The following is a 23,452-nucleotide window of genomic DNA, read 5'->3' as shown; positions in this document are numbered from 1 at the left end:
ATGCCTGTGATGAAAGGCCTTCTCGCTCCACAAAACACCTTCTTGGACACCATCGCAAACCACTTTGATGGCACTCGTGAGTATATTTTTGGGGAAGAGATTTCCATGCTGCCCCACTGTTGTCCTTGGATATTTATGACTTTTATCTGTGCGGCTTGTCACGGTGAATAATTCTTGCGTATGCCAACTGGTAGTATTCCAAGCTTACAATTTAACTGTAATGTGTGGGACGAACAACAAATTAAGTGCATCCTTTTGGGTGATGGACATCATTGCCTTTGCTGGTTCTTTTGGCATATCATATGGTCACAATACTGCAGTCAGTGTCTTTCACACTTTTTCTCCAGAGATACACATAATCAAATTAAAATTGTGATGTGTGCAAATAGGTTGCTCTTCGTTCAAAGCTTTTAGGAGTTTAGCCTTTGGCACTTTTGTAACCCAGTTCAGAATTGTGAGTGACTGGCGCTGAAAATCACCGCTGTCGACAAATGTGTCCAACAGCAGTGAGATCCAATTATAAGACTGCAAGCTGTGACAGTAAAGCAGAACTACAGTAGAAATGGAGATGGACGGTGCAGTCCAGGGTGATGAATTGGGACTGAGGAGCCACTTGTTGAGTGACAGAGCTGCTTATTAGGAATGTTCACTCTTGAGATTCATGCATGTTTCAGTCTTTTTTTCAAACAAATACTTCAACAGCAACATAGCTATCTAACTTTTTATTTTATTTTATTTTACAAATTATGCTATAACTATACATTTGTCTTAAGATGTCTGTGTGGTTTTTTTTTTTGCTTGGTGTTTTGCTCTTTGGGTTAGGATATTTGTTTGTGTGTATATATATATATATATATATATAATTACATTTGAATTGCAAGGTCGTAATTGCCAAAAACATTTGATTTAATGCCATGTATCCATTTTTTTTCTTTTGTCAAAATCAGTCAAGCCCTTCTGTGGGAAAGCTTACATTTCTGATGTTTCCCTTTTTACTTTATACCCCTTATATTCTGCACAGGGCCACATATTATACTTACCTGCATTGCTTGAATAAGATAAAGATGATTTGTCCAAAAGTTTGTCTTAAATTTGGTTATTACAAATATCTGATCTATTTTGATCTAAATTATCTAATTATCTGCAGACACCCTGGGAGAGGCACAACAAAATGGATTGTCCATGACAATGAGGCCACGGAGGTGTTAACTGGTGAAAATTGGCTTTTGCGGCTGAAAATAGATCAGTCTAAATCAGGACCAGATCTCTTTCAGCACAGCATCAGTCATTTAGTGCCTTTGTGATTCTACAAGCAAGCACATTTCTAAAAAATTTATTTGACCTTTATGTAACTAGAATAGGTCATTACAGGACACAAAAAACTTAATTGAAATGTACGACAGTTTTTACAGAATTATCTGTAAACTTGCAGTTAAACACTACAATGGCAAGAAATTTTAGACCCAAAGAAACAAAGTAATATTTACAAGATGTAAAAAATATATATATTTTTACTTTTATCTGTACCATTTATTTGAGCATTATTGTTTAATTTTTTAACCAAGATTATGCATCAAGAACTAGGTATGTTTGAAACTATTTTTCTCACAATTCTGATTCTGATACTTGAACTTGTGTACCGATCCAATACACTGCATTAATAAGAAAATTTAAAAAATGAATACCTGTATACGGTGAACCCTGTATGGATAGAAAATTATTACAATCATTGTTGTTTGGCATGGCACAGGTTAAACCTCAAACTGGTGGATCTTTTTGTGTAAAATGTTGCCGAATTGTTGAAATTTTTTTGCTAATGGACAAGTGTTTACCAGGAATCAATTCTTTTTTGCTGCTCTAAAACAACAGTTGCCTGTGGCTGCACAGTGCAGCTGTGTAGGCTACTGTTTTAGTGCATCAAACTTGACATGGCAGGGCTTTCAATATCTCCACAGGAGTAAATTCAACTTTTAAATAAAACACAATTGCAAATTGGTTCTTCTCTTGCGCTGGAACTCTGGACCTCTCAGATAGTAATATTTATTCCCTGTTTGAAAATTCCATGCTTCTTGTTTTATGCAGTGTTTTACTCAGCACCATAGCTTTGCACAGAACATACTGTACCTGAATATATATATTAGCTGACGTACCTAGGTGCTCCCTCAGAGACCTACACATGAACCATACCAGTCAGTGCTATTGCTATGTTTGAGTAGTCTAACAATTAGATAGTGGTTTGGACAGTAATGATGTTCACCCACTGTTCATTAATTTTGACCCCTGCTTTGTTGTTTTATGTTTGTTAAGTTCACATCTGTTAGTGTGCACCATGCCTCAGAATCAGCAGAGTAGAAAGTCAGCAAGCACTTGTCAGCTTTTTCCAGAACATGATGAAAAGTGTGACAGCATGTGTTTGGGTCAGACTGTCCATGTCCTTACAACTTATCAGATTCATGAATTCAGTGTGATGGCACTATCTCTGTCTGTATCACACACACAAACACACACACAAACAGATCTTCCACCTTGTCTTCATGCTGTCTCGCCCTCGCTCTCTGTACATGCACATGTATACATAGAATCACACATGAAGGAGCAGACATTTTCTCAGTCTTAGCTGCTACAGTACCTCTGCATCAGATTTGAAAGTGGGCGGATTGACCAAGGAGCCGAGTGGGAGGTGAAGGGGCCAACTGACAAGAGATGTCTTCAGAGCAGAGCAATATTCAGTCTGAGGAACTGCCTTGAATCTGTCTCACTTTAATTGGAAGCTTTTCTGTGTGATGACATCTCTATGAGGACACGGGGATTAAACTATTTCAACTCCTATCTCTTTGCAGGAGGAATAATACAAATATCCACAGTGTGAATGTAATTAGAGGCTAGGCTCAGGAGAATAGAGGTGGTATTCACACGGCCCTGATGTTGGAAGGGAAATTAATTAAAATGAATAATGCAGAGGCAAAAAGCCAGTCAAACATCATCAGAGGTTTTGCTCATCGTCTATGAAAGCAGAAAAAAAATACTTAAATTATTCATATCAGTTGTCACCTCCAAATATTGGTAATTATAGTCAGCTAAAGACAAAATTAAATCAGTTTTTTAGGGTAACATTTATGTTATCTAATTTTTCTTCGAAAACTGTGGAGTATCATAGTAATTGATATAATTGTAGAGTAGCAGCCATAGAAAGTTGTAGCTTCTTTTTTTTTTAAACCCTTCCTCAACAGTCTCTTCTGCTAATTGCGTGTATTGACAATTACATCTTTGTCCTCCTTGTAGTGCTGTCATGGATAATCAGTGATAATCACTGCGTTTGAGTGACTGCAGTTGAACTGAAGAGAAGCATTAGGTGAATATGCTGAGTGGAACTGGAGATGTACAGATGAATAAGACATTTAAAATTATTTTACATTGTGTTCCATCTAGCATAGACATGAAACATTTACTGACAAGAATTTACTCTGAGTAAGTTTCACAGATAAACAATTTCTTTGGCCACTCAGGCGTGAACATGAAGCCATTGAAACAGGCTGAAAAAGAAAAAAAAGACAGGAGAGATGTGGAAGACTTTGATTTTAGAGACAGCACTTGCCAAATAGTGGTAAGGGATCTGAGCAAGATATCATTTGTTTGGGAAGGTCACAGCATCAATTTAAATATAATAAAGGCACATGCTAGTAGTACCTAAGTATCTGTAGCCAACAATGCTATATTTGCATTCTGCATTTATATCTTGGGCGACCTAGCAAAAATGACAAAAATGACGTTGACACTAAAGGGTCTGTTCAGCTTTTCTGCTGAAGTTTATGTACACTGTGTGCATTTGGCAGCTTTATACATTCTTAAGACTAAAAATAATGAGTCATCTAAGTCTAAAAGTAATAAGCCATCAGTGACTCACACCAGTCTGTGCTTGACCAATTCACCCAACACATCGTACTTCCTCTATGAACTATTATTCTTTATACAGTTTCTGCCAGTAACTTTGTGATTTTTTCTTGTAAATTTACTACTGTAATCTTCGAGAATATTCGAGATTGGCTGGCACTAGCCCTGAGAGTGATCTCTTTTCCTGTTCGCAAAATTCAGCTATTAGTCTACAATTAAACACTGCAGTGAAAATATGTTAATAAAAACATTTCAGGCAAAAAAAGGGCGGTGCATCAACATGTGATATATATTTGATCAGCACCCCCTAGTTTTACTACTTGATTGGATTTTGGTCCTAGTTTGAGACAAAGAGGAGCTGGGTCGGGCTCTTGATCTGCTTGTATAGTCTTTGTGTCTGCAGTGGTGACATGGATGGGAGGCAAAACAAAAATACGGAAATCAGAGCAACAGCTATAATATGATAAATAGTACATTATATAGCTTACTATATGTAGAAGATCAGTTAATTTAGCAAAATCTGTGCAAAAGGCTTTAGTTTTAGCTAAGCAGTAATTTATTGGTACTAAATCCTCACTTGTAAGCATTTGAACAATTAGAGTCTATCAAACTGTTAAATGTGTTGAGTATGAGTGGAGCCAATAATGCAGATTCTTTATTGGCTACAATTGTGTTTCAGAGGGATCAGTTTCTGGTGTCCCTGCAGATGCAAAGTGCAGCGTTGGCATATGTTTTCTGTCTTTCCTACACAAATTGCTATGGCAACATGTGCGTGGAAAGATCTTAATTTAGTTTCTTGTGAGATTAACTGCACACTTATCAGGTATAATATCCACACACATCACTAATTGCATGTCTTTTCCTCTGGAACAAACAGTTGTTAACACCCCCCTCCGTGCTGCCTCTGCTCGGTAATTATGTTCCAGTATAAAATAATCTGAAAAGGATCAGGTGAATCAACAGATGCATGTGGTATTATCAGCCTGTGTTTATTTCCTCAGTGTTAGGGACAAAACAAAGCAACACTCACATGAAAATGGGCTGCTGTACAGGTGTTGACTGTGCAGTATTATCATTTTAGTGCTTGAAAAAAATAGTTAAACAAAGATGTTTGTTTGAAATTGAATCAGCTGGCATTCAGTGAAAATGAGCATATAAATGAAAGTAGACACTCAGTCCATCTGTCTAAATATTGAACAATTATTTAAGGTTATGTGTAAGTGAGTGAAAGCAGATAGCAGTGAATGAGATTTTGCTTATATTTGTTGACAATAAACCCTATAGTGCATGGCCCTATATTATTTACTCTTACATCACATAAATAAAGGATTATATTAGGCAGGTTCCTTTCAAGCTCTAAATTCCTTATATGATAGCTCATCAAAAAGGAGGTATCTTTTGTCAGGTTTCCATGGACAGAAAGCATGCAAATAATTTTTTTGTGTTTGTGTATGTAACAGTCTTATAATAGCCTACATTAACAATAGCATCATGGTTGACCCATTTTCTGTTCACATGGCAGTCTGTCAAATCCTCCTAATAGATACATGAAGAAATGAAGAAACTCATGGTATGGAACAGCTCCGTTTTACAGCATCTTGCAGAATACGTTCAGTCATTTTTCTAGTTGCAGTTTCATTATCATTTTCTTCTGCTTCACCACCTACGCTTCCTGACCTGCAATGACTCCTTAATGCTCCAGCAGTTAGCAACAATATATCTTTCTTTTTTTAAACTAAACTTTCATTTTCAAGTATCAATGAAGTATTCGCTTTCTCTCGCTTGCCTTATAGGACCTTGTGCTGTTATATAATATGTGAAATTGAACTTTTAGTAATAGTATGCTTCTTGGCTGTGTGAAAAAGAAAATGTTTCCTTGGCCTACATGATTTTTTTTATCAAGAGTATTGCCAGAATAAAGTATCAATCTTCGAAATAAATATAGCTTTTTTAATGCAAACAAATTTAACAGCAACAAGCATCTTCAGCTTATTTAATTCCCCACACATACTAATACATAGATACATACTTTAGAACATTTTAAAGCTACAGTTGGTAACTTTAATTTAAAAAATCCCTTTTTTTATATTTGCTGACACTGCCTCTGTATTCACAAGACTGGCGGGGCGGCTGTGGCTCAGAGGTAGAGTGGGTCGTCCTCGAATCAGAAGGTCAGCGGTTTGATCCCCAGCTCCTCTGGACAACATGTCGAAGTATCCTTGGGCAAGATACTGAACCCCAAATTGCTCCTGATGCTGCGTCATCGGAGTGTGAGTGTGTGTGAATGATTACTGAGTAGCAGGTGGCACCTTGTATGGTAGATCGGCCACCAGTGTGTGAATGTGTGTGTGAATGGGTGAATGTGACAATGTAGTGTTAAAATGCTTTGAGTGGTCAATAAGACTAGAAAAGCGCTATACAAGTATAGTCCATTTACAATCTGTGGAAAAAAATCTGTCATATTCCTTTCACTTCTCTATTGTCTTGTAGCATTCCTAATGGCCATACTGCACATGAACAAAAACAACCAATCAGAGATAAGGAGTCCTTGACGTAACTTTCAATTATGTCAGTCACTGTTGGTGAACTGCAGTAAAACTGTCAGCTAGGCAGCGTTGATCAAATATGAATTAAGTGAAGCAAATTAAATTAAACTGACTAAAAATAAAGACTTCAGTTTTATAAAACTGCTAAATCATTTGTGGCTCACTCAGGAAAATAGTAAATTGTAATACACATAATTTTGGTGGTCTTACAGCTACAGGTGGACATTTTTATAAAAATTACTTTGTGTCAGAGCTTCTTAAAATGTCACTATAAAAAAGTACACGACAGTTAATTTAATTATTTAATTATTTATTATTTAATTATTTCTCACCTCAAATGTTCCCAGAAACATATTTTAGTTTACTGTTTAGCTGTAAAATGAGACACTTGGTTCTTTGTTGGTACCTCAGTCAACCATTTCCTCATGGCAGCCAGGTTAATGGTGTTCTGCAGTTCTGTATGTGGTTTGTCCAATCTGTGTCACTGTGCCTAGAAAAAGGCTTGTGGGCTTATTTAACTTACATTAATGCCCATATTCTGTTATATTTGTCAAATAGCTCAAGTGAAGTCTGAATCATTTATGAAGTGTAATCATTTATGTTGCACTGCATGTATAGTTTATGTAGACAGCAGTAGCCTTTTATGTACTGCATATTTGTTAACTGTTCTTTATGCTTATGATAAATAATATATTATATAATAAGGAGACCACCCCAGCAGATTTGGTCCCCCGATAGGGTGCCGGTTGGCCTTCATAGCATTATCTAATTCACAGTAATAGTAAAGTGATACACACAGGTAATTTTTGCACTTTTAGTATTCATGAGGTGCCAGAGTGCATAAAACAGCAGTAAAATAGAGCTTATTTATATATATATATATATATTTTATAAAAAGTGCCAGTGGAGGATCTCCTGCATTCCCTGGCAGAAGTCCTTGCTAAGCCCCCGATGTCTTAAAACCTTAGAAATGTCCAGAATCCTAGAAACTTTCTAAAATCCTAAAAATCACCTAAAATCCTAGAAACATCCTAAAATCTGAGAAAATTTCTAAAATGTTTTAAACAACAAACAAAAATAATTTTCCTCAAATCCTAGAAACGTCATTAAGTCCTAGGAACAACATAAAATCCTAGAAACGTCCTAAAATCCTACACACGTATGGGGCTGCTGTGACTGGCATTCCATTTTCCAATGTAGCTCCTAAGTAAACAAGTGGAGTATTCCTGCCTTAGTCCAGAGGCTGGAGAACATTGCTGCGGAGAGGGATGGCTGGACCTTGTTTAGCCTACTGCCACCGCAACAAGACCCGCGCAATCAGCCGGAAAGGGATGAATGGATGAATATTTTATGTTAAGAAACTGTGTGCATGTGTGTGTGTGTGTGTAGTTGTGTAAATACTAACATCCACTGCACAACTGGTGGAGAGATGAAAACATGCCCTGCATGCTAATTAAGGGCCAAAGCCTCACTGAGACACGGGTCCCCTATGGAGCCAGCTGGACCCCCACATGTATCCTTAGACTTCATACACACCACCAGCTTATTTCAAAGCCCTCTCTGATGTACATTCGATGATTTCAGGGCTCGGAGCTGAAGGCAGATGGAGTGACTCAGAAAAAGGAAAAAAAAGTTGTTTTCTGTTGGTGCATCAACAAACAAAACAAATCTGGAGTGAAATCTGTGGAGGAATTGTGGAAAGAGAAGACAACCTGGTCGCCTTGTCTGAATGTTTCAGAGCTTTCTTTCAGAGCTGTAGCTATCTCAAGCTGTGCAGATGGAAAAGCACAAAATATTGCCTGTTGTTCAATCAGTCTTTTTTTCATCCTCAGGGTCACGCAGAAGCTTTACCTCCTACCTTTATTTCTATTGCAGACAGTAACTTCCTGCTGGGAAATGCTCAGGGTCGTCATGGCTACCCCATTGTGTACTGCTCTGATGGGTTTTGTGAGCTGACCGGCTTTGTTCGGACTGAGGTGATGCAGAAAACTTGCACCTGCAGCTTCCTCCATGGAGGTGAGACCAACGAAAGTGTAATCCAGCAGGTTGACAAAGCTCTGGAGGGCCAGCAGGAGTACCAGGGAGAAGTCTGCTTCTATCGGAAAAATGGTGAGGATACCCCAAAGTTGAGTTGGTCATGCACTCTGAAACACACACTTTTTAATATTGTATTTAAACCTAACCAAAAAAGTATTTCTACATGTAAGAAGTGATGATTATATGTTGTATTTAAACCTTTTTTAATTGTGGGGACAGTGAGGTGATGAAGGGGAAAAAACGTTGTTATTCCAGCATTAATAGAAATCCAATCACCATTTTATGGGAGAACTACAGTAATAATCTCAGTGTAATAATTTTTTTAATATCCTTAGGAAATCAATTTTGGTGCCTCCTGGATATTGTGCCAATTAAAAATGAGAAAGGTGAGGTGGTGCTGTTCCTCTTGTCCTTCAAAGACATCAGTGAATCATACGGGAAAAGTCATCACTACAGCCAAGGAGGCGGTGAGGCCTGGCTTTAGACTAATTCATCTTGAAAATGTTATGCTGCCATATTTATTTATACAATTTAAAGTTAAATGGAATATGGCACTTGTATTAATTCAGTGAGTGTGGTGATTTTGCTCACAGGTGTGTCAGAGGCTGCTCACCAGAGCAGGAAAAGCAATCGATCGCACTTTTCCCAAGCTCGAAAACGAGGGAGGACTATTCTGCACCACCTGACCAACCTTTTCAGCAAGAGGGGGAAAAGGAAACTAACTAATGTGAGTGCAAAACCCTCATTAAACCCACAATATATACATACAGAATGAGTCTTATTAGTTTATGACATTGCTGAGCAATGTTTGGCTATTTTTCCTTAGAATCAAAGCATTTGCTGTCTTTAAACCTTTGAAACTTGAGCAAATTGACTTGATGTCTTTCAAAAACATGACAGACAAAAAATTAAAAACAAAATAGACACCAGAAACAGACATAAATTAATAATAACACTAAAATAATACACTATCCTGATATTTTACAAGCTTTAAAGACAAATGTTGCCAACTTATAAACATTAAGATTAAATACCCAACAAATTGTCATCATCATTAGGGTACCAGAACATTTTAGGGTTTTTAACATAAATATCAGGAGCTATTCTTAAATTACCATAATAACAACAATGCAGAAGAAAATGTGATCCAGCCTCTTCTCGTTTGTGTAATTCACACAACCTGTTTTACTCCTGGATGTTTTTAAATCTGCTAGTTTCAAGGGCCAGAGGAAAGACTTCTCTTACCAGCTGTGTAACAAAATGTGTAGCTGTGTGTAACTTGATTTGAATATATGTTTATAATTTTGGTTGTAACAAGATCTCTTTTAACATTTGGTCTTCAAATATAGCTAAAAACTGTCTTCTTGCTGTGTTAACACTGCATGATAAATAATTCCTAGACATATATATTGTACATCAGCTTCCTCAAAAACAGCCTGAGGGCCTGTAGTCCATAGAGAATTATGCAATTAACTCCAAAGAAAAACCCTCTTATTGACCCTGTTTTCTGACACATTAAACAAATAATTCCACAGTCGTTTCATTTTACATATTCACCTTATTGATCCAAGAATCCAACCCATATTACCCTGAATAACAAAGTAGCTGCAAACTTATAAACACACAACAGCAAGCAGCTCTGCTCTCTAGAGTCTGCTACTTCACATTCTTTGAATCCCATATCTCTGAAGCATTATACAATACGGGCAGACACCTGCATCATAAAGTAGTTGGTAAGTAAAATCCGTGAGATACATTAAATTTATGACAACAGACCTTAATGTCCTCCCAGCTGAATCAGTTAATCTACAGTAAATTTAGATATATTTATTCCGGTATATATTTTAGTGTTGAAGTCCCAAAAGTGAAAAAAATCCCACTTTTTGAAATACTTTTTTCCTGTGTTTTGCTTTGATTTATTGACAACCTTGATAGATTTGTGCAGCCACAGATAATGTTTTTCATGTTTTTGTCTGACATCACGCAATCTAATGTTACAGACAGAATGGCGACTCAGCATAGGAGTGATGTTTGCAAGTATTTGGACAAAATAAATGATATGAATGCACAGTGTAAAAAGTGTAATGTTGAACTCTCATATATATAGCTTATCTCTTTAGTCTGTGCTGTTCAGAAAGTTAGGCCAAACCGAATCCCTGCTAGCATTTTTGCTTGTGTATCCATTCCAGACCCTATTCTTATGGGGCATTTTTCTGTGCGTACTCAGTTATAATTCACTGCAGGTACTTAATGTATGGAATATGGAAACAGCACCATGCCTCTGCGATGAAGCCGTGGAACAGAGAAGCTTGGATTGCAGTGGTTGGGTTACCTCATTCTCTGCTCAGGACGCCATTACTCCATATATATCTTTACTAAATATCTTTACTAAACATATATCTATTGGCTGCTACAGTAATGCTTTGATTGTCACATACAGAAGCTTTAAACTACTGCTGTCTCATCAGCATAAATTGTTTATTCAAGGTTATTCAAAATTAAGTCAAGCTGTTGTAGTGATGATGATAGGCAGGTGCACTCAATATCCTCGATGTTTCATGCTGAACTGATTAATGGCGGTGCTGCACCATCAGCACTGGGATGTCCTTAAGAGCTCTGCAGATTAAAATCTCACATTTTTAAATTTTATACAGTTTTTTTAAGGATTCTCATGTGATTCATATGTAAAAAACAAAGAGAGAAACTCCTGCACAATATCCCACTCCCACACACACTGAAAAAGTTGTGTTCTAGCAGGGTCCATTAGTCCGAAACGTCGACTTTTTCACTCAATAAATATGTCAGCAGTAACCGGGACAGCTTGCAGGAGTTTCTCTCTTTGTTTCTGTGTTGCTCCCTCCTCCGACGCACCTGTCAAGCATTCAGGTGTGCAGATATTTTCTTCCGCAATTTCATGTGATTTATATGTACCTTTGTCTTTCAGAGTGTGTTTCAGAAACCCTCTCTACCGGAGTACAAGGTGGCAGCTGTTAAGAAGTCAAGATTCATCCTGCTACACTACAGCATCTCTAAGGCACTGTGGGACTGGCTCATTCTATTGGCTACCTTCTATGTTGCTGTGGCTGTGCCTTATGACATCTGCTTTGTCAGTCATGAGGAGGGCAGTGACTATCACTCACTTGTCAGCCGCAGTACTATGGGCAGTGACATCGCAGTGGAGATGCTGTTTATACTCGGTATGATATGTTTACATTTGAATAAAGTATTTTTGCTATCACTGTATATGTTTGCATTCATGTCAGTAAAGCCTCCGGATGGTAGGCGGGTGTACTCTTCTTTCTGTAAAATAATTGGTAGCTTGTACCACTATATGACTGCATGCTGCACACCCGCTGACCTTCCTGTTGAAGCATCTTGAGTAGAGTTATGAATAGACAGCAGTGTGCAGTTTAAAATACAATCAACTAAACTTCTCAGTGCAGCTGTTTCCCTGGCAATAGCTAAAACACAGCTACAACTCCTACCTTTCCTCACCCACTCAGGGTGTCTCTGTTGCCCCAGGTTACGAATCATAATTAGGTTTCTCTCACTTCGCCCCACTTTTCCTTCAAACGAAGTGTGATAGCACATCTGTCACGAGGCTCTGTGATTTTCTGTCAGGTCAAAATTAGCGTGCCTGGTATGTGCTATTGCTATATATTATCTTTCTCTGAAAGTAAATCATTTGGGGTGAAGATGTTGTGGAGTAGTGCTATAGATGCTTGTCCTTGAACCAGCTTCATGTACATTCATGAACACTCACTTTTCAGTTGTTTTGTAATAAACATGAGAAGAGCTTGTCTTTTCAGAAGCTATGTACAGGGATGTCAGGGGTTTATAGCATTAATTGGGCCATGTTTTTGCTAAGAAATAATACTGATGAGTTTTTTGTTTTTTCAAATAAACACTTGCTTTTTTCATTTAACTCACCTCTTCCAGCTACTTATTCTGCTTTCAATATCCATTTCATATATGTGTGTGTGTGTATATATATATATACATAATGTTTCAGTTTTCAAATATCCATTATAGTTACTGTAGCTATTTTTTAAGAAACAGTTGTTTTATAAGAAATAACTTTTGTCATATTAGCTGAACCTCTCTCTCACAATATTCACACAGCACTAAATAAGTCAAATAATCTATGGAAAAATCATATAGTCTTCTGCCTACTCTATTGCCTCACAGCATTTCTAATTTTCTTACTAAATATGAACAAAAACAACCAGAGCTGAGGAGTCTTTGACTCATCTGTCAATCATGTCTATTGCTCTATGAACTGCATTGGTGATCAAATATGAATAAAGATTCTATTACTGCATTGCAGGTGTGTTTTTAAAAACATAGTTAAGTGCACTGTTTAACTGTGAATTGAAAAAAGCTGGTACTTGGTTGGTACTTCAGTCAACTGTATCCAACATAGTGGCATAGGTTACAAACTTTCTCATGTTACAGCTAAATGCTACACCAAGATGTGTTTCTAGAAACCTCTGAGGTTAACATGATTGACAGCTGTTGGTTGTTTTTTTGTTTGTTTGGTTCAGAAGAGTAATGACATTATTTTTTTCACAGTTAGCTGTCTCGTGTCCTTCTCTGAATATAGTGACAGTTTCAGAAAATGTGACACAAAGTTATTTTCATAAAAATGTCCAACTGTAGCTGTAGAACCAGATAAAATTATGTTAGGTGTATTACAGTTTATTATTTTCCCCAGTGAGCTACAAATGACTTGTTAATTTAATGTAATACTTAATTGTTTTATATGTGCCTGAGCTATAGTCTAAGTAAACTCACAAACTGCCTGTCTTAGGCCAATGGAAGATTTGTTTGTGTGTGTGTGTGTGTGTGTGTGTTTTGTTTCTGTTCTGTGACTCATTGACTGTACTTCTCTCCTTTTCAGATATTATCCTGAATTTCCGTACCACCTATGTCAGTCAGTCAGGCCAAGTCGTGTATGACGCCCGCTCCATCTACCTCCATTACTGCACCACTTGGTTCTTTGTGGATCTGATAGCAGCGTTGCCTTTTGACCTCCTCTATGCTTTCAACATCACAGTGGTAAGATGAAGTTTTATCGCATATCTCAAAGCATGGTGTGCCTGAGGATTTTATACTTTCCTGTCTCTTTTAAGTGCACTAACTTTTAGACCAGTCACTAATGATTTAGTATTGTTCTCCCTGAGCGCTGGACTGGAGATGATTATCTCTCTACATTCAACCACTTCACTGAGCATTCTCGTTTGTCTGCTCGCTTCAGTTTTACCCTCCAGATAAACACAAGTGCTTGTCATGGATCAGTCTTACTCTGCCACAGGCCTCAGATGACACACAAAGACGTCCCTCTATTAGGGCTTTAAACTTCGGCATTTTGTTAAGTTAAACTTTTACTTAGAGATGAGGGCTGCCTCAAAATCCGTTGTTGGGGCTTTGAAGCTTCAGTGATAATTACCTGAAATATATTCAAGCCTTCAACGGGACTCAGGGGGTGAGGAGATATAGTAATCAGTAAGTGATATTCATATACGCTAATCAACCAGCCAAACGCAACTTGACTTCAGCAGGACTTAGCATTGCTGCGTGTGTGAGGAAGAGTGATGGAAAGAGCGAATATAAAGTGAACTACTGCATGCAATGTTTATGTAAGATATTGATAACTTTGAACAACTTGGGTAGGGTCACATCACTCAATAAAAAGCAAGCACTTTGATTCAGCTGCCAGTTACACATAACCTCTGCAATTCGTCTCACCTGTTCATTTTCCTCATCAGACAACCGATTTAAAATTGAAGTTGGGTTCAGTGACACTGCCGAGGTCACTGACCCCCTCCTTTCAGTTTCCTCCACTAGTACACTGGTGAAGAAACTTAACAAAAATGAAGCATTCAAATACTGAATTAGAAGTTGATTACCATGGTAACAGTTTAAGCTGCAAAGCATTTGGGTCAGCCCTATTAGAGATGGAGAGAAACATTACTCTATTACACTGAGATTTAGCATTTAGGTTCAGCAGCTTGATGGAGCCTTTAAAAACGATAGCTTCAAGCACTTTGATTTGCACTTTGGCACGCAATCTTCTGTCTAATGGGAGAGGTTCATATTCAGAGAGGAGAGGATGTTGAGAGTCCGCTGCTGTTTGTTCCATGACTGCCTGCTCGTACAGTCTCTGTTAGGGCTCATACTCTTTCCTACCTCTAACCTTCATAGCTGTTATGTGCATGTTGGCAAGCTTGTATCATTCTCACAGTACTGTTGCTGCGCTAATCATTTTTTACTGTTTGATTTGTCTTATTGTAAGTCTTTATATTGTCTGACGCTTTTTCAAACCCTTTTATGTATGTCTTTTCATGCTGTCCTTGTGTAAAGATCCTATACAAATTAACATGCTTCGTTTCTCCTTCCCTCCAACTATGGTCATGGTTTTGTTATGCCTCTGCGCCGGCAACAGCCATGGCTTGAAAGCATCATATTTTCTGGTTGTCCACTATCCTGTCCCATTCTCGTACACACGATATTGAGAAATACTTTGAGAGAATTTCTTCACAGTTTGCACAAACATTCACTTGAACTCAACAATGAAGTGGTTAGATTTTGGTGGTCAAAGTTCAAGGTCACTATAACCTTGGGTTGGTCTCGTTGTTATGAAGGTGATACCTCAAGAACACCTCAAGGTATTTTTTCAAGTGTGGCACAAAAGTTCTTATTCAGTAGAGACTAATAAAAGACTCTGAATCAAGGTTAGAAAAGAAAAGAGGATGGGTCACAGGTTATACCAACAAATCTGTTTAATAGAACAAGAGGGGAATAAAACTACATACTCTTAAAGAAGTGATAGAAAACACAGCAAAAGTGATACAAAATGATCCATCTTGTACTCTCTGGTTTTCCTCTCTTCGCCCAGACCTCACTGGTGCACTTGTTGAAGACTGTACGTCTGCTGCGTTTGCTGCGCCTGTTGCAGAAACTGGATCGCTACTCCCAGTACAGCGCCGTGGTCCTGACCCTGCTCATGTCTGTGTTTGCTCTGCTGGCTCACTGGATGGCTTGTGTCTGGTACGTCATCGGACGCCAGGAGATAGAAAGCATTGACCCCGTTACCTGGGACATAGGTGAGCACACTGTGTGTGTGTGTGACAGCTCCAACACCACTGAATCAAGACTATAATGTTTTTCCTCACTCATTAAGTTTTGCTGAGACATTTTTAGTATCTCTATTGGAAACCCCAAAGGGCCAGCACTGCACATCTCTAGTCATGCCTGAATGCCTCAGCATCATTATAACCTCAAGCCTGCCTCCTCTCAGGCCAGAGGAAGTGTAGTTCACAGAATAATCCCATTATGTCACCAGTAATGCATTATATCATTCTACATTATATCACCCATCATATAATCGACCTAAGGACAAAGGCCTATTCATTGGAGGAGACATGAAAACGCTAATTTTCTTCTATTGGTTACATCTTATACAACCTTATCCTGACCTCATCCACCAGGCTGGCTTCAGGAGTTGGGAAAGCGCCTGGAGACACCGTATATCAACCGCACTACAGGTGGCCCCTCTATCCCTAGCGCCTACATCGCCTCTCTTTATTTCACTCTCAGTAGCCTCACCAGTGTCGGTTTTGGCAACGTGTGCGCCAACACAGACGCCGAGAAAATCTTCTCCATCTGCATTATGCTCATGGGTGGTGAGTTTACTGGTGATCACAGACAATTTTCAGAATTTAAATAAGTGCTGTGGGAATATCTTAATATTACATCCCTCTCCCACCTCCAGCCCTGATGCATGCTGTGGTCTTCGGCAATGTAACAGCCATCATCCAGCGCATGTACTCACGGCGTTCTCTTTACCACACCCGCATGAAGGATCTCAAAGACTTTATTCGTGTGCATCGGCTGCCTCAGCTGCTGAAGCAGAGGATGCTGGAGTACTTTCAGGCCACATGGTCTGTCAACAATGGCATTAACGCCAATGAGGTGGGTGAAGACTCATATTAGCAACCATTTGTCATTTTTTAAGCACTTAATCCTTATCAAGATGTTTCTCCTGTAAAAGTGAATCTCTTTTTAATAAGTTGCTGTACACTATGTGAAATTTTGAATGTGTGGGCTGCAGAAATGTATTTTTCATGAAGAAATAATACATTTTGTGTGGGTGCTGGATTCCAGATTCAGTAACGTCATCCTTAAAATGTGGGTCACCTCGAAGTCTCTGGTGTCTTATTCCATTTCCTTAAGTAGACGGCACTTTGTTGCAAATAGAACTTCTGTAACAATGCCAGAACTGATCTAGGAGAAGTTCACTGTAATTACAAGAGTAGGAGTTGAAACAGAGAGAATATTCATTAACACCCTCACTGCCACCATCTGTTGATAATTAATTCACTGTTGAAGGTAACAGACACAGCCACTGGTTTCTGAGAATATGGCTTTAACACCTCCTGTCTGTTTTTACCACACAGCTTGGCACGTCACATCGTGCATCAACCTTTATTAACACAATCTATACTTTTTAATCTTTTCTCTCTTAGTACCTTGAGGTAAATATGTCTAATTTCAAGTAGAAGTCTTATTTATGGGCAGCTTTTTTGAGCTGATTTTTTACAAGAAATGGAGAGAATTAAGTTTTAAATAGTGCAACATCAGTATCCACTGTAGTTTTGTTTATGGGCACCTGATGTAGTCATGTGTCTTTCACAGTAGCTCTTGTTCTTCCCCCTACAAGGTTTCTGTGAATCTTTAGAAAGTTTCAATTTTAGGCTTTAAAATGTCAATACGATTAAAAATCTTATAACATTGGTCTTAAAAACTGATGGCCTATGAAAATTAACGTTACTTCTGTAAAGTTGAATTAACTTCAGTTAATGTGTTTTGGGGAAAAATTTGCATCGATCGCACTGTGACAAAACTATAACCTGAAACCAGTATGCAGTATGAATCTGTTGGGTTTTTTTAAAAACATTTTTGGGTTGTTTGGAGTATATTTTTTATGTAAGATTTCTGTTCAACAGTTTTGTGTAAAACCATTAACTGAGTTTTAGCATTTAGTGGGGTTTTTTTTGTTTGTTTTTTTGTCCTCTTTCTTAGCTGCTGCATGACTTCCCAGATGAACTGCGAGCTGACATCGCCATGCACCTGAACAAAGATATCCTGCAGCTGCCTGTATTTGAGCGAGCCAGCAGAGGGTGTCTGCGCTCCCTCTCCCTGCACATCAAGACTTCTTTCTGTGCACCTGGAGAATACCTTATACGCCATGGAGATGCCCTTCAAGCCAATTATTTTGTCTGCTCTGGCTCCCTGGAGGTTCTGAAAGATGGCATGGTCCTGGCCATCCTGGGTCAGTGTGCACCAAATGTGAAACATGTCCTCTCTTACTCATTCTGCACCTTTGAGATGTGTTGCTCCTTGTTGTAGCCCCTCTGTTTTCATCTACAGGCAAAGGTGACCTCATTGGGGCTGATCTCCCAGAAAATGACCAAGTGATCAAGACCAATGCAGACGTGAAGGCGCTGACCTACTGTGACTTGCAGTACATCAGTGTTAGGGCCTTGAGGGAAGTCCTTGGGCTGTACCCAGAGTACGGCAGCCGGTTCAGCTCCGACATCCACCACAACCTCACTTACAATCTGAGGGAGGGCAATGACTCTGATGTAAGACATTTTTTAACACATTTAAAGAGCCAAAACACCGCAGAGACAGACAGAAATGTACCAGTGTTTTATTCCTTTACTCCTGCTCACTAACAGCAGCATATCCATGCTTTGTCATCAAACAGAGAATGTGTATGTAAAGCCTTGTTAATTTTCACTTTAATATCTCCAGGGAGTAACCAAGTTTCCATCGTCCTCCAGGCTGTCTCAGGTATGTGTGCCTCACTAAGGTAATTACTGCCTCATTACTTCATTTGCTTGATATGTCTGGCGGCCTATTACTGCACAATCTGTGTTTACATCATGAGGCATCAGTCTGCTTTACTGAAAATTTTTAAAACTGTCACAGTAACTGGGGGAAATGTCACATTAACTGCTTGAATTTATAGCTGAGATAAAGATGCTTATAGATTATGATGCTGCTAATTAAAAGACAGGAAAAGTGAAGGAAACAGCTTATATGTTGACAACACAGGTGAGATGAATTAGATACTCAAGATTAAACTTAAAAGGGACAGTTCACCCCAAAATCAAAAACACATATTTTTCCTCTTACCTGTAGTGCTATTTATAATTTTAGAATGATGTGGTGTGAGTTGCTGAGTGTTAAGATATCAGCCATAGAGATGCCTGCCTTCTCTGCAATATAATGGAACTAGATGGCACTTGGCTTGTGGTGCTCAAAGCTCCCAAAAAATACTATTGAAAAGCTCAACAGCAATGTGTCTTTACAGAATGGCCCAGTAACTCCAGATAATCCACAGAGCTTTTTGTTAGCAACTTATTGTAGGAACCATTTCCTTTCTACCAAATTACACCCGCTAACAGTATTACCATGCAGAAGGAAGCCTGCATCTACTCATGAACGAGCGGCTCAACTTGTGATAGTGAAAAATGTAAACATTAATGACGTCGTCCTCGGATGAGCTGTAACATTAGCTATCTCAGTGAAGCTAGGTGAGTTAGCAGTAGATGTACCCTTCTGCGCAGTGATACAGTTAGTGGGTGTAGTTAGGTAAAAAGAAAATAGTTCCTCACACTCGACACAAAAAGAATCTAAATTGATAAATAGCATTACAGGTAAGGATAAAATTATGTATATTTTGATTAATGGGTTAACTATCCCTACAAGTATGCAGGTTAACTAAAAGATTTTACAAGGGGAGCCTAAAAGAAGCCTGTACTGTATAAAACTGTTAAAATACATATCGTAACACTTTTGTACTAAGAAGTTAAGAAGACTTTGCTTCATTCATTAATTCAAGCTTGTGTGCACACAATGTTTTGTTTGCCCTTGAAAGATTGTTTTCAGAAATGTAACCTGTCTGTCTGCTTGCATGTTGATAAAAAGTAGGAATGAAAATAATTTCTACAGTTCACTTACTTGTGTAGCAAGACTGTGGCTGTTTGTTTTCTATTTTTTTTTTCCATCTGTTGCAGAGGAGGCAGCTTTGCTTTTATATATCCACTCAGCACTTTCTGTATGCAGATATGTGTTATTTTATCATATTTGACACCAGAAATTAAAATGGATTCCAATATGATTTTTTTCATTAAATAGGATGCTCCACTACTGTATGTTTAATCCCTTATTATGCACTGATATGATGGGTGTGTTGTTAAAAGAAACAAAATATTTAAGACTCTTGCAGCTTCCATCAATTTCCACTTATAAAAAAAACATCTTATTTTCCGTCTCCCATCTCATCAGGGTCGTGGCTCTATGGACCGTAATCTGCTTTATATTGTTGAGGCAGATGACGCTGATCGTGGTGAAGACACTAGACACTCTCAGCACAGGAGAGTGCCTCTGTTACATGGAATGGGCAGCCCTGTTCGACAGCCCTGCCTCAGCAGCCTGTTAGGAGAGGAGCTCCGCCACATCAATGCACTCCAACTCTGTCGGTCACCTGTCCAAGGCAGTAGAGGCTGCAGCCCCTCCCCTCAGCCATTCTCCAATCAGGAGCTCACTCCTTCTCCTATGCCCAGTCTTACCAGTGACCAAGGCTTAAACCATCGGCCTGCCAATCTACTCATGCCATCCTTGCCTTGTGTTAGTCCACTGAGCCTCAGTCCCAGGTATTCTGATCATCCTGCTTTACCCAAGTATAATTCAGTAATCATTTTTTCTATTATTTAAAATGATGTAACACTGATTTGTGTCTCTGATAGGGTCGTGGACGGAATTGAGGACAATGGTCACTCATTTCAGTTTAATGTAGAGCAGAGTGAGACAAAGACTAATGTAACAGGTAAAGTCTTTGCAAGCTGCGCAATGGATGAAAAGTGAACTATGTGGGATTGGGCCAGCAAAAATCTTGATTTAAAAACACCTTTCAGGAGTGATTGCTTAAAGCTGGGGTAGGCAGAAATCCAGAGTAGAGACACACAAACCAAAAAAAAAAAGACTCCTGACCTCCAGACTCCAGAACTGCTGCAGCTCCTTCTTCTCCCCTCTCTGTTCTGTCCCTCCCACCTTTGATCACAGGTATATGCTTGTGTTTTATACAGTAACTCATAGATTGATTTATTTAATCCTTTTTAATTGTACAGTTGCACAAAGCTAATTTGCTCAGCCCCTCGCTGTCCCTCTCTTCATCAGAAAGCAAAGAGACAAGAATTAGCTAACTAGATACTCCACCGTCTCTCTACCTCACTCCCCACGGATGTGGACTGCTTTCCAGGGAGGAGGGCGGGCAGCAGATTAGGAGACTGACATTCTGATGGCAGCTGTAGTGCCTCAAATTCAGCCAGAGCAAATACCACGGAGCCAGGTATCACAGCAACAGGGCCAAGTGTCAGGGCAACAGCCACAAGTCTAACCTGTGTAAAGACAGCAACAGAAAGTTTGCTGATCTGGCGAGGGGTCAAGGCTGTCAGGTTCCCCGCAGCTGTGGTTTGCACTGTCTGAATTTGGGTTGTTGTGGCCTTTGGCTAGGGGTCCGCCCTCCCAATGAGGTGGTGTGGGGAGTGAGGACACACTAATTTGAGGCTCTCACTAATGTTAGCTACACAACATGAGGAAGGCTAAACCATCAGCAACATTTTCTATGCATATCTGAAATGCTTTGCCAATTTTTACAGGTTTTATTTTGTTTATTGTCAGACTCTCTTTTAGACTGACTTTTTGATAAGTCTTTCTTCCTTTTTTATGCTTTGCTGTGTAGACAATTATTAATCATGTAGACAGTCTGCAATATTTGTAGTATAGCCAATAGGAACGCCTGCTCTCTGAAATGGCCTGTGATTGGCCAAAGTCTCCCATCACGGGCTAAATTTTCCAAGCTTGCGAACAGAGACAAGAGGAGGTGCAGAGGTCTAGTGCTCCCACAGTCCACTTGAATTACAATATGCTCCATGTTTGTTATGGCATTTTTGCCCAGAGCCAAAATAAAACTGCGTACCCCAGCTTTACCTTTAAATTATGCAAGATTGAATAAACATAGAAAAATATCAGATTTTAACACTTTGTGACTCATTTTGATTCCCTCTACTCAAGCATTACTTATAATCCTGCTCATTAAAGGTTAGATTTCATACTTATATAGGACATATAGGGGGTTATCTCAGATAAGCTATGTTACATAGCTCTTTTTTTTAATCCATTTTCAGACCGGTTCCAGGTGAGTGCTAACCTGCTTCTGGAGACAGAGGAAGTGAGACAAAACATCAGCAAACTAAACAAAGAGGTATCATCTATACTAGACCCAAATATGAATCAGTTGGCTATAGAGTATATCAGTGCATTCATTTTTGACCTTTAAAGAAACTATGTGCTCCAGTTTGTAATTGCTTTTATCTTTTTTTCCAGAATACTCATTCATACTCATTTTTTTTACAGGTGAACAACTTGAACCAAGAAGTATCCAACTTAGCCAAGGAGCTCCACAATATAATGCATTTCTTACAGTCTCATATGGCCATGCTCCATGCCCCTCCAGTCTCCTCATATTCCTGTGGCATACAGATGGTCCCCAATCCTAGTGTAACTGTCTCCAGCAGCTGGCAGCCCCATGTACCTTTAAAAATTGCTACCGGGCTGCACCTTCACCATGAAGCAATTAGCCACCCTGCCAGAAATGTGTGGGGCTGCAGTGGGATGCCCTCCCAGGGCAGAAGTCCCACCTTGCTGCACTCTTCAAGCCCTGTGTCATCCTGTTTACACCTGTGCTGCTCTGACAGAGAAGGGGCCACAGCACATAGGTTACAGAGCCAGTGTAGCCCCTTCCAAACCTCCAGAACAACCCCAAACTCCCCCTACATGATCCACTCGCGTGCCCAAGGAGGTCCATCCCTCCTGGGTGTCAGTCCTGCCTATAGTGGCTTCCCAGTGATTTGTCAGGCCCCACAGGTGGCATACAACGCTTCTATTCCCACAATGAGCAACTCTCACCCTTTATGTTCCCCAGTAAATTCCAGCTACTCCCATCCACCTCTGAGTGTTCGAACCAAGTCTGATCCCACACATAACCAGACCAGCTCCCAGACGCCAATTCATTCCTCCATCACTTATGCTGGCCAGCTGCAGTATCATACTACCTTCAGCTCTCTCACCCCTCCAGCAATTCACACTTCAACATGCACAGGACACAGCCAGGGCCAACAGGGCTCTCCCATTGGCCCCAGGCAAAATGACCTTGTAGGATCCAGCCCTGTGCACCACACACAGGGCCGTGCATATTCTCTACTGGAGCAGGTAGCAGACACAGACTGTAGAGATTCACTCTATCAAGAGAGGACAAACAGTACTGAATCTCAGGATACGAGCGGCATTACTCCAACTGTAGAAGTTAAACCTCCTCTCTTGGACGTAGAACGAATATAGGGACCAAACTGATGACCTCTGTATCGTATTGTATAATAATTATGACTTAATTGTTCCGTTTAAGACTTTTAGTGTAAAGTGTCCATCAAAAAGTTTTCTTTGCCCAAATGCACGAACAATTGCTGAAATTCTTCTGCCACGACTATATGAACATTTTGTAAATGATTGTACTCGTGTTTTTATAGGATAATGGCATTATTTGTTAAATTGGTTGAGATTGCTTTCCTGTCTTGAGACTGTTGTTTGGCAAAAGCTGTAATATCCACCAAGATGTGCACCATACACTCTCTCATAGCAGGGGCGGAGCGTGGCGTGGCCTTTGGGGCTCCAGTCTTGAATGTTTTATTCTATGCAATCCCCTAAAGAAATCTCATACAGTTTAGGAACTTTTCTTCTTTTAGCCTCATATTTAGAGTATTAAAGAATAAATTTACCTGCCACTGTTGCAGATCCTTGATTTACAATGAGATCAGCCCACATTAGAGCTTTAATATCTGCCTGAGCCC

The 23,452-nt window shown here is 39.3% G+C and overlaps 1 protein-coding gene across 1 annotated transcript; it reads left to right on the top strand.

The window, feature by feature from the left end:
- kcnh4a (potassium voltage-gated channel, subfamily H (eag-related), member 4a) lies at nucleotides 1-22,946 on the top strand. Its single transcript, XM_042505236.1, has 16 exons — nucleotides 1-76; nucleotides 8,313-8,546; nucleotides 8,810-8,941; nucleotides 9,068-9,201; nucleotides 11,419-11,671; nucleotides 13,375-13,532; nucleotides 15,373-15,580; nucleotides 15,965-16,159; nucleotides 16,249-16,448; nucleotides 17,559-17,808; nucleotides 17,907-18,121; nucleotides 18,294-18,332; nucleotides 19,833-20,200; nucleotides 20,294-20,373; nucleotides 21,734-21,810; nucleotides 21,963-22,946. Exons 1-16 carry the CDS (start codon nucleotides 1-3, stop codon nucleotides 22,944-22,946), a joined length of 3,603 nt encoding a protein of 1,200 aa, XP_042361170.1.
- Nucleotides 22,947-23,452: the final 506 nt, after the last annotated feature.

Source organism: Plectropomus leopardus, chromosome 17, assembly GCF_008729295.1.
Source record: "Plectropomus leopardus isolate mb chromosome 17, YSFRI_Pleo_2.0, whole genome shotgun sequence".
Lineage (NCBI taxonomy): Eukaryota > Metazoa > Chordata > Actinopteri > Perciformes > Serranidae > Plectropomus > Plectropomus leopardus.
The sequence above is the reverse complement of the archived record's forward strand: the minus strand, read 5'-3'. Positions and strand labels throughout refer to the sequence as shown.